The following is a 16,249-nucleotide window of genomic DNA, read 5'->3' on the forward strand; positions in this document are numbered from 1 at the left end:
ACGGGCAAAGGAAACACACACACACACACACGCATAGTGCAGGCAAATAGATTAAAGCACATACGCAGGGAAATTTCACACACACAGCATGAAGGCGTAATCACGAATAGACAAACACACAGAGGGTCTTACAAGGCGTAATCATTGGAGGCGAGCGTCTCCTCATATTTCACATTAGGATTAGTGAAAATCTGGATGGAACAAGGCAGCAGAAAGACTCGGCTACTTACACTTCAGAGGGAAACCGCATAAACCTTCACCTACGGCACATAAGTTAAATAAAGTTTAAGGAGGCCACAAGACTGTAGAAACCAACCAAGGCAGGGATTCAGCACTCGCAGCCAAAGACCGGAGAAACTGAACACACACACACACACGCACACACACACACACACACACACACACACACACACACACTTGCACATGCACCACATATATTCTCCAAATAGTTGTTCCAAAAGTATGGTGGCCGAGAAGTGCCAAACACATTAACGAATTACAAATTACACCACCCGAAAGGGGAATGCACCAAATCCCAGAGTTCTAGGAAGTGGCAACATTTGGACCAATCAGCTCTGAGGAGTTGGTACATTCCTTTTCCGGTTAAAGTTGGTAGCCGAGAAGTGAGAAGTGCAAAACACTTTAACAAAAAGCAAAACAAATCACAATCACACCACCTGGAAGGGGACTGTACCTGTGTTTTGCCCTCATTGAAATATTTGATGAACTCCTGCAGTACATCTGCTCCTCCCGTCTGGTACGTACCATCGACCCGCCACATGTGCAACACAAATCACGTCAAGCAGCTTCACCAGACGCTTCACAACTCCAAGTGTTATCATTTCCTGTCTGATTCGTGAGGTACAGTCCCCTTGTGGGTGGTGTAATTGCAAATTGTATTTTGTTTTAGTGTTCTGCACTTCATGGCCACCAACATTAACTGGAAAAGGAACGGAGCCGACTGGTCCAAACGTTATCACTTCCTAAAACTCTGGGATTGGTTGTATTCCCCTTTTTAATTCGAAGGTGTTGGGTGAAACGCACGTTCTGAGCTCCTGTTTCTATGCCAGTGTTGTACTGTGAAGATGAATGCTTCCCAGAAGAGTTCTACTCCAGTGAAGGTCTGTGCGGCTCAAGTTGACACCAACAGCGCCCCTGCTGGTTGCAGCCCAGTAGCGCACTCCGTTTTTTTCTCAATGTCACACAATCACCAAATTCTTAATCAATGATCACTGTACCTCTAGCTACTATGCAAGCTCTACATTGGCTTTAACCAAGCATTTTAATAAATGGTAATAAAAAGACTTCATCATGATTGTTAAATGTTTCAAATGCAAAGAAATTAGATGACTAAAAGTCCTTGAAGATGTTTTTTTAACCCAGGAAGCCGTCACAAGACTTCTTCCATTGTCTCAGAAGGTCATTGAAAAGTTGATGCCTCACATCTGATGAAATCATCAGAAACACAGATGTGACTCACAAGGTTTTCATAAGACAATACAGGGAACATAAATGGGAGCTGAACCTGGAGGCATAAGTGTGTGCATGTGGGTGTGCGTGTGTGTGTGTGTGTGTGTGTATGTGTGTGTGTGTGTGTGTGCGGCCAAATGGCGGGGACAACATCACACAGCATGGCAGCATTTGGACTTGAAGCTCATCGATGAGCTATGAAGCAAAGAAGAAGGCAAGTTAAAATAACAGCAGACAAAGAAGTGAAAGTGAAAGTGGATTATTTCTCTCCTGTCTGCACCTGCAGAGAAAAAACTCCCAATGTCAGGCTGAATTGTACGTCTCTGCAACTCTGTGCGTGCACGCGACTGAGATGGGCGTCGTGTATGGCAGCTGCCAATCAGAACATTCTGTAATTCCCTTCCCTTCAGCCTCACCTCTGGTCAAACTGAGGGATTATCCCCCCCCCACTCCCTTATTTCCCTGCTGCGACCCTCCAACTCATTCCTTCTACTCCTCTATCGCCGCCTCTTCCCCATCTTTGAAAAGGTGGCATGCTTAACGCAGCAGAATCAATAAACCATTAGCACACAGTAACTTGAAGACATTTGTATATTTACTGTAAACAAACAAGATCATTGCCAAGAGGTTTTACACACCTGACAGCCCTCACACTGCTTGTTTTATTGTGGGCCACCGGGTCGACTTTTGTGGGAAATCAGCTCAGGAGGTTGTTTTATGATGTGGAACAGAAAGGAGGATGTGATCAGTGATCCAGTGGCTCAGGATTTGTTACTCTGCACTGGTGCTCGTACATCTTGTAGACAGGATGTTTCCGCTGTCTATCATCAACAAGTAACGAGTGAATACACTGGAGAACCAAACATTACTATTACGAGCACTCATAAGACTTCTGTTACCGAGTGCTTCTTGACTAGTATCTTTCACGCTCAGGTCACAATAAAATAAGAAAAAAAGGAATTGGCAGTGGCGCATACAGTTCTCAGGGCATTGACCCGATCGCAACTGGACTTGTCTTAGATGTTTTACCTCTCATCCAAGCAGTTCATGCTTAATGACTAGGTGGGACAAGCACACGCCTGACTAAGTAGGACAGCCCTAGTCACACAGACTAGGGTACTAATAGGGAACGTTGTAGGTAGGACAGCGCTAGGTGTTACTAGGTTACTTGGTAGACATCCCTGGTCTGTGTCCTACATAGTCACAGGGAATGTTGCAGGTAGTGCAGTCCTAGGTAGAAAGACTAGGCAGGTAAGCCCTAGTCACATAGACTAGGGAACAAACATGGTAGGTAGGACAGCCTTAGGTGTTACTAGGTAACCAGGTAGACAGCTGGCCTACCTAGTCACACAGACTAGGGAGCTAATAGGGAACGTGGTAGGTAGGACAGCCCTCGGTAGATAGACTAGTGTTTGTCCCACCTAGTCTAAGGCTGTCCTACGTACTGTGTTTCCCATTTGCTCACTAGTCTGTGTGACTAAGGCTGTCCTACCTAGTCAGACTAGTGTTTGTCCCACCTAGTCATTGAGCATGAACTGACGAAGGGAGACAAAATGTCTTCCAAGACATACTGAAGGGGCCAATTGCGATGGAGTCAGTGCCCTGAGAATACAGTGACGAGGATGAATGAGAATATTCACAAGCACATGCAGTCGCACTGCTTTAAATAAATAAATAAATAAATAAATAAATAAAATGATAGTTTGGTAAGGGCAACGACCCGACCGACACCTGATTTTGCAACAGAGGCAGGTGTTTGTGTACCCTCGCGTAACATTGTCACTGAGCTTCAACTAAATTGTTCCCCGGACCTGAAACTTCTGTTACTGAATGCCTAAAACCAGCCTAGACCTCCGTGTATCCACTCAAATTGCAAAATTTGCATTTTCTCATCTGCAATTCACGCCCATTGAACCAGAATTCTCTTCAGTGACTTACCTTTCCTGCTCACCCTCTTTGTCTACATTCTCTGCGGTGCACAGACAGACACCAGCTGCACTGGTGTTTGGGAAGTGCAGCTGACATTGCTTCCCTCCGGAAGATAACTTATTATAATATACTTTCAGATTCTGGCAGCAGCGCCAACAGCTAAGCGTGTAAAAACTAACAAGAGAGCATCGGCTTGTTTTCTCACGTGTACGGCTTCTCTATTTGGTGCAGGGAGAAAAACATACTTTGTTCCAGAGCACTCACAAGAAAGACACCATTCATCATTTACCCATTCAATCTGCTCCATAGCTGGTCTTTCACAGACACATACCTTATCAGCCATGATCATGGACGAGCCTCCATGGATGCCCAGGATGGGTATGAGCGTCTGCGAGGAAATAAAATCCAATATCTGGGCAATGGCCTCCTGGTCTGTGCCATCCCCGAACACCACACCGTGGATCTTTGTCCCAGACATCAGGTCGCACATGTTGGTGATGATGCTTTTTGGGTCCGTCTCATTAACGAGCAGCGAGACCACGTTGACGTCAACGGGCTCCTCCTTGCTCCACAGCGCCCGGATGTCCCGGTCAGAGATGTAACGCGTGCGCCCCAGAATCACGGCGATATTTAGGACCGGCACTTTTTCAGAGGCACCTCCTCGCTGCTTTTGAGCTGCCACAGGGTCGGCGATGAAGGTCACCACCACCAATAGAGCTAAGGAAAACAGCACGGCGTGACGACCACTGCCACGGCTGCCACCGCTGCACCTTCTACTCCTCCTCTTGCTTCTTTTGCTGCTGAGGGACATACTTCCGAACCACTTCAGCCCCTGCACGGAGAGAAAAAGACACCGTCAGAGCAATGGTGTTAGGCGCACAGGTTCTAATCGAGAGGGAGATGCCCTTGAGAGGAAGTTGCAGAGGGGCGTGAGAAATCCACGATGACTAACAAGTGCAAATTTTACAGTCACGACTATTCAGACCTGATGACTCAAACGCAGCTTGCTTGCAACATACATCAGGCTTAAAGGTGTCTTTACTGCCTTTTGCTTGGAAAAACACGATTGACCCCTCACGGTAGGGCAGTATAGAAGTGTACAAAACGTAACGCACTACATGATGTTCGAAATAGACTTATTGCCACCACCTCACAGCAAGAGCCTTTGCAAAGGAGCAGAGTCCTGCCACAAAGGAACATATGCTGCGCTATATTCCGTTTTGTGCCACTATACTGTATTATTTGCTATAATTTCTTTAGCTTAGCTCTAACCTATCAGTTTAGGGCGGTCAGTGGCTCGTCCCCTTCAAAGTAGCACTGTGGGAACCTGAAAAACCACACCACATGAACGCATCAGTCAGAACGAGACACGAAAAACAAAAAAATGATGACAAACTATTTACTTCTCTTCATTGGACTGCCGACCAGGGATATTTTTACTTTATTTTCGTAGCATTATCACTTTTTCCAGAACCTATTTATCCGAAAATGTTAAATTTATTCACTGTTTTGTTTGTTTTCCATAATATTGCGTCTTTAAAAAGAAAGTCTTTCTGTAAAATTTCTCATTAAATTGCAACATTTTCTCTTTTGATAAGTTTTTTCTTTTAATATTTTGACTTTATTCCTGTAAAATGCCTGCTGATTTTTTTCTGTTTTGCTGTTTTTTGTATTTTTAAATTTTCTGTTACGTCCCAAAATGTGTCTAGGGTAGGATGGGATGAACAAAAGTGGAAGAAATAAAAATACTGAGCAGAGAAAAAAACCTAACACTGATAGGTCAGAGAAAATGAAGTATTTAATTCCAGGGCTAACAAAAAAACAATCCTCAAAACCAGGACGTGAAACTAGTGAAGCAAAAATACTCAAAAATGCAAAAAGGGAAACACAAAACACACACCAGAAAACAGGCAGAGTGAGTACACCTGGATGAAACTAAACACACCACACAGGTAACAGAGTACCCCACACACGCCCACAGTGTGTGTGGGGGGGTACAGTAAGAGGTAAGAGGAGCAACTGCTTGCTGTCTGCCTCCAGCTCCACCTGATTGCTAATCACCTCCACCTGGGATGCACCTTCCAGGTGTGTCACGGACCACAAATGGCCCCCGGGCCGCACCTTGGAGGCCCCTTGGGCTAGGGCCTGACTGATTACTCGATTAATCGAAACAAGATTCATATTAATGGACTAAGAAAACAATGGTTAGTTGCAGCCTTAGTGGAAAGGGGTCATGACATCCATAACATTCTTCAATGAGAATGACAAGCCTTTAATAAGTGCAAACTTGTGAGTGAAACAGTGAGACAGACGCAGGTAAGACATGTAAGGGTGATATCAGCTTCTCTGTATCAACCACGGCAGAAAAGTACAGCGACATCATCATTGCCTCACATGCCCTACAATTTACACCTTCATATCCCTCGAGAGGCTCGCTGGACACCCAGTGCTCAGAGAGCATGAAAGATTGAGTGTGAGTGTGTGTGTGTGTGTGTGTGTGTGTGAGCGAGAGAGAGACAGAGAAGTCAGAAAGACATGAAACATATGGCTGGATGATATGCTGTGCACTGCTGAGCATTTCTAGATGCGGTGACAGATGACAGGCCTGCATGTTGTTGTGCACTGCAGAGACTTTTTGGGTGAGACTGAATCAAATCAGTGCAAATTTAAGATGAGCTCAAGGGCTCATAAGAAACTGCTGCCATTTACATAGTTAGAATATATATTTTAGGAAAAAAAAATCTGATTTTAAAACTCTACTTCAGCACATCTTGATCTTGAGCGGTTTCTTTTTTAGCAAAGGATCCATTGTGAGCACATAGGCTTTGCGTGTCATTGTAGGTTTCGAAGACCGCTTGTCCCGCATGCCAATCTAAGCATAAACATTGTTAAAGCAGACCTGAGGATGAATCATCCAAATCTAGGCCCATTCTCTGCGGAGGGAGCAGTGATGCCCAATGGAGTCCTTACATCACTCAAAAAAGTTGGCATCGCTTTTCACTTAAAAGTTGTCTGGTTCATCATGAGGGTTTGCATTTAAAAAAGAAAAAAAAAGTTTGCGATGAAAACATTTTCATCCTGGCCTCTTGAATTTTAACTTGATTTTGAAAGTCCACATTTCCAAATCATGTGTTAGCATTGCCATGGTAACCCTGGATCACCTACTTTACTGGTATGAAGTATTGGTGCACCAGCCCAGACAAGGTACAACACAGTTGTGTGCGGTGTTTATATGACCTTTGCTACACACTACAATGATCCTAAAATGCTGACTTCAAAACATGCACTCATCCCTCGTTTATCACAGTTAATTGGTTCCAGACCCGACTGTGATAAGTGTATTTCCACTAAAGTACAAAGTAGTAAAGTCCTTATTTATAAATGAAATATTTTTGTATTTAGAGCATAGGAAACCTGTTAAGTTTGTATGTTTTATTTTATTATTAGAGCCCTCTAGACATGACATAACACCTCTATAGTCACCTTTGCACTCGTATTACCAAATAATCAGTCATCATGCCGCTTATCCTTACTGGGGTTGTGGGTATGCTGACTTAGGGCGAGCGGCATCGTACACCCTGGACTGGTCGCCAGCCAATCACAGTGCACACTGACAAACAACCATTCATACCTATGGACAATTTAGTCCAAAGGTTTTTGTACTTCCGGATGACATTTTTTACCAAAAAATAACTACTTTAACATTTTTTGAATTACAAAAAAAAAAAAAAAATTAATTACCTTACAAAAAACTTAACAAAACTTTTTTTTTTCCAAAAAACACATTTTATTACAAATATTTTTTTTAACCAAAAAGTACACTTTTTTTCCAAAAACATAAAAAATATATATAGAAACATTTTTAGAAAACAAAATTTGTACCCAAAATGTCTTCTTTTTTTTTACCATATTACAAAAATATATATGAATATCAAAATGCTCCCCCTGCAGCCTTTGAATTTTCAGTATGCGGCCCTCAGTGGAAACAGTTTGGATACCCCTGGGTTATGGTTGGGTAATAGTCTGACCTTCTGTAACGGATAAATGACGCTAACCATGGTTCTAGTGTATTCCTGACTGCTGCCTAAAATAGGACTAAAATGAGACACTTTCTGCGGGCATAAATGAAACTTGCTCTGCAATGCTGAGGTGAGCAAAACACTTCACAATGGTGAGCGGACGACAGATCCATTCAAATGTGTGTGGATCAAACTCCAATACAGAGTGTCAGCATTTGGCCCGGGACGAGTCTGCGGCATCACATTGGAATTTCAGACAGCCAAAGTGAAAAGAGTCGGTTGAAAACAGGCGGATGAAGGAAGTTGAGTCAATGCATTAAAGCAAAAAGAGATGCTCAGAAGAAGAAGAAAAAAAAAAGCGAGCATCCGCAGCCAAATGGAATGGAAGCGGTATGGCGTCACACAAAGGCTACCCCTCTTTTGGCACCACAACAGTGAACGATGTTTGGCAGGCACAGCCGTAATCACGGATACCAGTCACGCACTCACAGATCCACACATACGCTTGCGGTACCAAAAACAAGACACACTAGGTTTACTCTGCATGTTTGTTTATATACAGTATACCATTTAAAAACACATTTTTACATATCCCAGCAGTCTCCTCCTATATGCTGCCATTGGCAGCATTCTCGCATGCGCCTATGTTTTCTGGTTCACACATAACTAGCTTTCATACGCATCAATAATTCAGCCTGCATTATCTTTATATGATGATTAATATGACTGCATTTACCACCGCAGTCATGGTAGTTCTCCCTTCTATCTTCCTAAATGGCATTAAAATTACATTAACATACTGTATAGGCTCTATGTGTATGATTTATTTACAAAGTCTGGGCCAGAATGGTTGATACATATGATGATAAGTGTGTGTTTTACTGTGCCGTGACCCAGAGGATGTACGTGTGTGCAAGAAAAAACGAGATTTTCTGCCTTGAGAAGGATTGGGTTTAATATTCTATGGCTTTTTCTTCTATCTAGCAAATCCATTCCATTTACTTAGATCTGTTCTTTCCCTCAACCGGTGCTCCTCCTCGTGCTTATTACTTTACCACGTACGTGTCTATTCAACAAGACTCTTTGTGCTAGCGGATGAATCATTTTTATGCCCAAAAGACTAAATCCAGTATACAAATGTGCAATTTACTTTCTTAGTCGAGTCATCTGATGCTTGCTGTTTCAATCGAGCGATTAATTGGTTGGGCCCGACACCAGGGGTCTGCAACCCACGGCTCCGGCGCCCGATGCTGCTCTTTTATCCACCTGCTGTGGTTCCAGCTGGTTTATCCCTCCGTGTAGTCACTACAGTGTCCCCTTCTGCGGCAGAATTGAGTGCCTGCCGTGCAATTCTCCACCGAAGTGCTAGGGGCAGTGTTTTCTGATTAGTCGACTCACCGAGAAGCCATGATGCTGGTCAGCTATTTAGCTTGTTAGCTTTCTTTGTTGCTAATGAACAATGGCAACTAAAGCGACACGCAGGAAGGTACTGGAACTACAACAAATAGATGTGTAACCACACTTTTATAGCGAATGTTGATACAAAATTGAAACAGGACTAACTGGCAGGTGGAAACTGGCGTGGCTCGTCACTCCCCCAGGAGGAGCAGGAAGACAGAAAAGGAATGTGACAACAAACAGTAACAAACAGTAGTTTGGTCCACAGCACATCACCGTTTTCCAAAGTCGGAGCTGAATATCTTGTTTTGCCTAACACACAAAGATAATAGTCATCCATAAAAGAACCCTAAGGAAAGTAAAAACTACTCACATTTGAGGGGCTGAAATCAGAGGATATTTACATTTTAAAATAAAAAATAAAAAAAGGATGAATCAAAACCAAAATAGTTGGCACTTAATTGGATAGTGGATTAATCATAGATGAACTGTCACAGCTTTAATTCCATTGTTTAAATACACGTGGGCGTCATTATTCATATTCATTATCATGTTTAATTGGTTGTTGAGAATCATCTTGATTGAGTGGAATTTATTGTTTATTAACTGCGTCTTGAAGCACTTATTTTCTTCTTTCCTCTCCTGTTAATGTTGTGGAGTATTGAGCAACTGCTCAAAGACATCTGCAGAAGGGCAGAAGGGGGCTCCACTCGTTTATTCAACAGTTAAACAGAGCTCTAAACGGCAACAATGACGTGACTTCACCAGAGGTCACTTCTTATCCGGACATCCTTCCAAGGGGCTTTTGGAAGGGGTGCACGTCACACTTAAGGAATTAACCAAACCTCAGGTCAAGTTGACCTCTTCTTTAGTGTAAATGGAGTTCACAGAAGATTTATTCTACAATATAATTCCCCCCATTTGGGGGTCCCAAAACCCCCAAAACAAACGAAAATGCCCCTTCTTTCTATTCTTATGTCTCCGTCAGTTGAACTTGGTTGTTTCTTGAATTGATTTCACAAATTCAGCTGACAGGGATCACGATGCATGTTCATCCTGGGTAAAAGGGGCAAAGGGAAAGTGAGGTGTGAGCAATATTTCAGCTCACATTACCACCACCCACAGGATTATCGTGCCTCTGTAAAAACGGTGTTGGTCATCTTCTGTCCCTTTAATCATCTGGAATTCTTAAAGCTCATGTATTATTTGTTGACTTGACTGATTTAACCCTCTAGCACACTTCATCCTCTCTCCTGAGTGACCCGCCAGACTCTCAGGTCCTATCAGCGGTAATTTGTCCATCTTGCTCTGGGTCAGGGCCAGCTGGATGTGTCTCTGGAAGTTCTCCAACAGGAAGCGCCCGAAGACTTCACCCAAAACAGATGCCCTAACTACCTCAGCTGATTTCTCTTAGCATCAAGGAGCAGCATCTCAAGCTTGTACGAGTGATCCGTTTTCAGACACTGAACAAACATCATTTTAGGACTAAGTGCCTGTAACAGACCAGTAAAGCTACCATATCAGTAAAAATAAATCCATCGGTGATCTCAAGCAGATGCTTGAACACCCAATGATGGACTCCAAATCTCGGAAAAGCCGTTTTAGTCCCACAGAATCCATCGCATGACCCTCATCTTCCTGTGGTCCAACACATGTATACTCAAACTGACAAAGCTTCCAGTGTGGGTAAAGAGCTGATCCTTCTGAATCAGTTTGATAAACGGGTGGGGGGGGGCCCTCTTTTCCAGCTGGGATAAGCTTTCTCCAGAAGGTTTGAACATTGCGGCCTCTGTTTGGAGCGCTGAATCTGCTCCAGTTGGTACGAGGTCAGATTCAAACACGAGTCAGGCTAACTAGCCGTTTCAAATTCGTTATAGTTACAGTGTTGTATTGTAATTGGAGAAAGTCTTGCGTCCGAAGGTTTTTCTCAAAGGAGCATAGACATCAGCCACACCGCCGCTTGCTTTGCACAGCTCATACAGAAAAGTATGTTTGGCAAAACAAAGAACAAGGCTTTTACCAGTAGAAGTAGAGTATTTCAAGCAATTTCCAATCTTTATGTTTGCCCTTTTCACTCTCCTTACACACACACACACACACACACACACACACACACACACACGTGCACACACGCACGGGAGCTAAAGCGGTATGCGCAGTGGGCAGGCAACATGTTGAAGCCTGAGCGGTAACAGACAATTACTTCCACTGGGCTTCTCATGGGCGCTAATGCACGTCACACAGAGCAGATGGCAAAAGGAGAGGGAGTAGGGGCTAAGAAACAAGTTCACTCATAATACAACCGAAACTTCGCCACTTAGTGCTTTCACTTTTGCGGATTCACTTTTTTTCCAAATCATATTACTTTTAAGAAATCAGAGTATGAGTACTTTTGAGAATCAGACTATGGCCTTATTGGTCAAATAATTATTTGTATTTTAGCAAATGTTATGTATTTTTGGCCTAAATTAAGCATTGTCAAGCATAACAATACAAATATCCACGCATTCAAAGACAAAAGGCCGGGCTTCGCATAGTTACAGAGCATCATCATCATCATCGAACACGGAGTATTTTCACAGGTTAGTGGTTGTGTGTACGTGTAATTATAATGTACAAGTACATAAGTATTATTACTATACAAGCGTGTAGGAAGCCTAGCAAATGAGACAAAACATAGGCTAGGGGTATGTATGGTTGTAATGTGTAGTATTCTACACTGGTCGGTGACTCTCCCGATGCTAACATGCATGAGTTTATGTCTTATTTCTGTCTTATACGTCTACTATATTTGGTAATAGGAGTGTAAAGGTGACAATATGCCTGTTATTTTGTGTCTAGAGGGCTCTAATGTTAATAACCGTATTTAGAAGGCCTAAACTACAAAAGTATTCCATTTATAAATAAGAAATCCAACTTTGCGGAAATTCACTTCTCACAATCGGGTCTGGAACCAATTAACGACAAACGAGGGCCTACTGTCCAGTTTGGTGTCATTAAGAATAAATGCTGAGTTGCTAAATGGAATTCTCCATTGACAACATTGCAGACATTTCAACTAATCCGAAAAGATTTGACTCCAGCAACCCTCACAAGATGCTTATGCACCAGGGAACCTTTTCAGAACCATGTGATCAGTAGAACATCAACATTTGAAACAGCTGACTGCTGTAAATATTTCATTTGCGAGTATAAAGTTGACTATTCCTTCGCTTGAAGCTCCGCCCATCCATCCGTGCACTTTGAACTGATGGCAGCACTGCGCAATTCTTTGCATAGGATCTCATCTATAACCCGACGTGGTCCGACAAGTTTCAGAAGAAACTTCTATCTGGTCATTTTGAAACTGTAATCAAATTGAAAATGGCTCAAAGGAAGCCGCTGTTGTTGCCTCCTCAAATTGGTGTTCACTGGGCGTTTTCAAATGATTAATTAGCCACAAAAAAAAACGTATTAGTTTAACACAATTAACACAATGTGGCGTTTGTGGACCGCAGGAATAATGAGCACAGTCATCTGTATACCATTTCCAGCGCCTCACTGTTTTAATCGCAAGCTGAAATTTTCATTAAAAGCCAACATCTGAGCAGCTGTGTGCAACATTGGTTTATATTTACCACATAGCGTTTGCAGGGTCGGGGGGGCCTGGAGCCTGCACCCAACCATTCAAGGTCATCAATTAACTTAACATACTTGTTGTTGGACTTTGGAGCAGAACAGAGCACGAGCGAAAACCCAGCTACACAAAAACAGCCCGATAGTGACAATCCCATGTGTCCTCACTCATTTCCTTACTGTTCGTCTATTCTGAGGGGGGTCCAAAGTGTGACCTGGGGGCCATTTACGCCCCGCAGCACATTCTAAAATTATAATTATAATTTAAGAAAAAAAAAAAAAGCAAAAATTGAAAAATCAACAGTAATTTTTCAAGATTAAAGTCAAAATATTGAGAAAAAAGAAAAAGAAAAAGTCGTATTTTTTACAAAAATAATGTAATATGGAGGAAAAATAACCCCTTTTTAGAAGCATAGCGACATATGTTATATACTGTATGTAACATAGCGACTATGTTACATGAAAAATTAGGTTGCGGAAAAAGTTCAAATGTTCTGAGAATAAAGTCAAAATACAATGAGAATAAAGAAATGAGAATAAAATGTTACTATATGAAAGCTGAAATAGTTGGAAAATAAAACAGTGGAACTGAAAAACAACAGCTGGCATTTGATGAGAATAAAGTCAAAATATGAAGAGGAAAAAAGTTGCAGTTCAACTCGTAATATTATGAAGTCGTAAAAGTGTGAAAAACAAACCAAACAAAATCAAGTTGTCATTTTTGGAGAATTAGGTTGGGAAAAAGTCATAATATCAGTAGAAGAAAATGTACAAAGATTATTTAAGAAGAAGGTTTAAATATTTTGGAAATGAAAAACAGCAAAAATGGGCACAAAGAGCAAAGTTCATACTAATCATGGGCTTTTCCACAGACATCACAAAGCTGAGATGCAGATTTTCCTAACTTGGTGGCATATCGCATGTGTTGTTTCACCAAACACCAACGTGGGCCTTGCATCCTCTCATTTTCCACTAAGTGGCCCTTGCTGGAAAAGGTTTGGACACCCCCGGTCTGTGCAGTGAGCCTACATCAGTCACACTTTCAACTATTTGTGTCTCTTAGCAGTGGATTAAATGAGGCATATTAATAGAAGTATCAGGATGATGCAATGGTGATATCAACCGCTTACGCTATCGTGTGTTTGGTGATTGCTCAGCTACACTCGTGTCAGATAGAAGCTTTGTGCATTTTGCACTAACCTCCAAAAAAGGTGTTTGTTGTTGTCGACAGGCATCATTTTGTGGTAGTGGGCAATAAACGGGATTGCAGTGCTCTTTTGCCAAAAGAAAAGCAATTGTTTCTCCAAAGTGCTGTCTGAGGACCAGGCTCTGGGTCGCCTTTTAACAATACTGATGACCATGGAACCTGTGTCCCTTTTAGCTTACAATTTGCTTATTTGAAACTAATTTTTTGCCTCCATTGGATATCAAAATTAAGATTTGATGACATTCCATCACATATTCCTTTCAAGCTCACTTCCTTCTCCCAGGTAAGCAGCAAAGCCGGCAGCCAAAGAGGCTTTGGCGTTGGCCTCAATCTAAATGGGGGGAGGTGGGTTAATACTTTATTTCCTTTTTCTGTCAAAGAAATATGGATTGGCCCCTCCATGGGCTGCAGCTGACGCCTTTACAGAGTGGGAGGAGGAGGAGAGAACTGCGCTTCAACAACGTGACTGGCGCCTGAGAACAGGAGAGGAGAGGGAGGGAGGTTCACGCCGGTTCAACGAAGACAACGCAATACAAGCGCGACTCCTACCGGTGAACAGGGGGGGCTACCTCCTGCAATCGCGGCCAACTCTTTTCTGAAGACGCTTTTTTTTTTTTTTTAACCAAGCCCAAAGCCAGCGTTACATCACGTTCCATCAGAGGTTTGACCACAAATATAGCAAAGAAAATGATTTTACTTCAGAAACTCACCAAAAATATACTGACAGCGCGTCCTGGCACGGGATGGATACAAACTAAAAGTTGTGCCAGGAGTAAAATCCGCCTCGTTTGTTCTTTTAGCTGCTTAAATAGAACATATTTTAAGGAGTTGGATATACTGCGTGTCACAACGGTGAGTCTGCTCTACTATGCATGACATCCGTGCTTTGTGTGTCACCTTTTCAGTCAGGTAAAGGGTGCTACTGGTTTTTAGGAGACAAAAAGGGGTACACCTACACACTGATGCGCCTCAAAGCAGCTTGCGCTCTCCTCACTGCGCCAACATGATGAATTAGAAGCTAATTAGAGCGGATAAAAGACGTGCACGGGATTTGTGTTTGTTTTGGCACTGTTTGGAAATGCTGGGTTTTATGATGATGATGATGATGATGAGGCAGATGCGGTGCCTGTTGTGCTGTGTGTGCCGCACTTTGGCTCGGGGACGCCTGTGGGGAACCCGCAGAGAGCATCGGCAAAGGGAGGGTAAAAATAGGTGTGGGATCCCCACCATGCACAATACTGACAAACATGTACTTACAGCATCTTCCTTCCACGGAGCTCCAAAAGAGTGGCGTGAGATGACATTGCAACAGTCCCCTCTTCCCTCCGAGAAACCATGCAGCCTCTGATGGTGCTCACTCTCCAACACTGCACGGCAGGAGGGGAAACAAACCACCAAATATCTGGAGAGCAATAATTTCCACCGTGTCCCCCTGCCCAGAAAAATAAAAATAACTGAGTGGAATCCCACGTTGTTCTCACTTGGTGACGGCGCAGCAGCAAAGAACATCAATGTTGTAGTAATCCAGTCTTCATTGTGCGTGCGCCTGCGGCTGATTCTGCACTGCAATCTCTGCTGGCCCCACCGCGCATGGTGGTGGGGGCTCAAGCTGCCTCTGTGAGATCACAGCGCTCGGTATCCCGTCATTGCCGTCCCGGGTCTGATCGGAGAAGGACGAGGCGGGCTGGACGCGCACATTCATGGACCAGTGGCGAGATCCTGCAGCCTGCAGAGAGTGCATGTGACCCACTCACTCACGCTCACTCTCTCCCTCTCGTCGTGCACGTTTGTGTTTATGGGATGTGTGCGCCGAATGTGCACTCGTGCGTGTGTCTGGTCCTCCACGCGCGCGCTCTGCAGAGACGGTGGCAGCTGGAAGGATGGAGGGACTCTTGGTGGTTCTCTCCTCTCTGCGCTAAAGCTCCTTCAGGAGGAGGAGAGTTGGGATAAATCACACAATCTGCTCCTCGCTTTTCCCCCCCAATCTTGGTGAGGGAAAGGGACTGCTTTACTCCTAACGTGTCTCTGGGGAATTGGTGTAGAGTCAACCCACCTGGAAAAGTGGAAAACAGCAGAGTTGATGAATGGTGCAGTGAGCAATGGTGCATAGAAAAAGGATCAATGCTGATGCAAGTCAACTCCTCCATCTCCACCCATGAGTCCACTTGTGAATACAGAGCAGTAAGGGCTACACGTTCATTGCGTTCTACCGCTTATCCTCTTCAGGATCACGGCTGAACTGGACCTTGGGCGGGGGGCAGAGTACACCCTGGACTGGTCACCAGTCAATCACAGAGCAGACAAACATCCATTCACATTCACACTCACACTCTATGGACAATTTGGACTCTGCACTTTTGTGAACATGATCATGTCTTGGATTTCCAGGAACAAAGAAGAACAGATGTGCCGTGACGGAGAGCTTCCGAGAGTAAAATAGTTAGCGATACAGTTAACGAGTATTCAGCTACAATTCACACCTGACTGAACAAACAACCACCAAACAGCTAGGGTGGACAGGGGACCATCAGGGAGATGGGGGGGAAACATGAAAGTTCTGATGTTTCACTTGAAAAGTTCTTCAGCAGCAGGTTACAGTTCTGTATTTTGA

The 16,249-nt window shown here is 43.4% G+C and overlaps 1 protein-coding gene across 1 annotated transcript in view; it reads right to left on the bottom strand.

The window, feature by feature from the left end:
• The window catches only part of grin2aa (glutamate receptor, ionotropic, N-methyl D-aspartate 2A, a), a 162,232-nt gene extending 146,520 nt beyond the window's left edge, over positions 1–15,712 (bottom strand). The window contains exons 1-2 of the mRNA XM_054760391.1: positions 14,896–15,712; positions 3,731–4,231 (exon numbers count right to left, since the gene is read on the bottom strand). Coding sequence (XP_054616366.1) covers positions 3,731–4,231; positions 14,896–15,147 — 753 coding nt within the window. The 5' untranslated portion in view covers positions 15,148–15,712. The remainder of the gene's footprint in view (positions 1–3,730; positions 4,232–14,895) is intronic.
• Positions 15,713–16,249: the final 537 nt, after the last annotated feature.

This window comes from Dunckerocampus dactyliophorus, chromosome 18 (assembly GCF_027744805.1).
Source record: "Dunckerocampus dactyliophorus isolate RoL2022-P2 chromosome 18, RoL_Ddac_1.1, whole genome shotgun sequence".
Taxonomy (NCBI): domain Eukaryota; kingdom Metazoa; phylum Chordata; class Actinopteri; order Syngnathiformes; family Syngnathidae; genus Dunckerocampus; species Dunckerocampus dactyliophorus.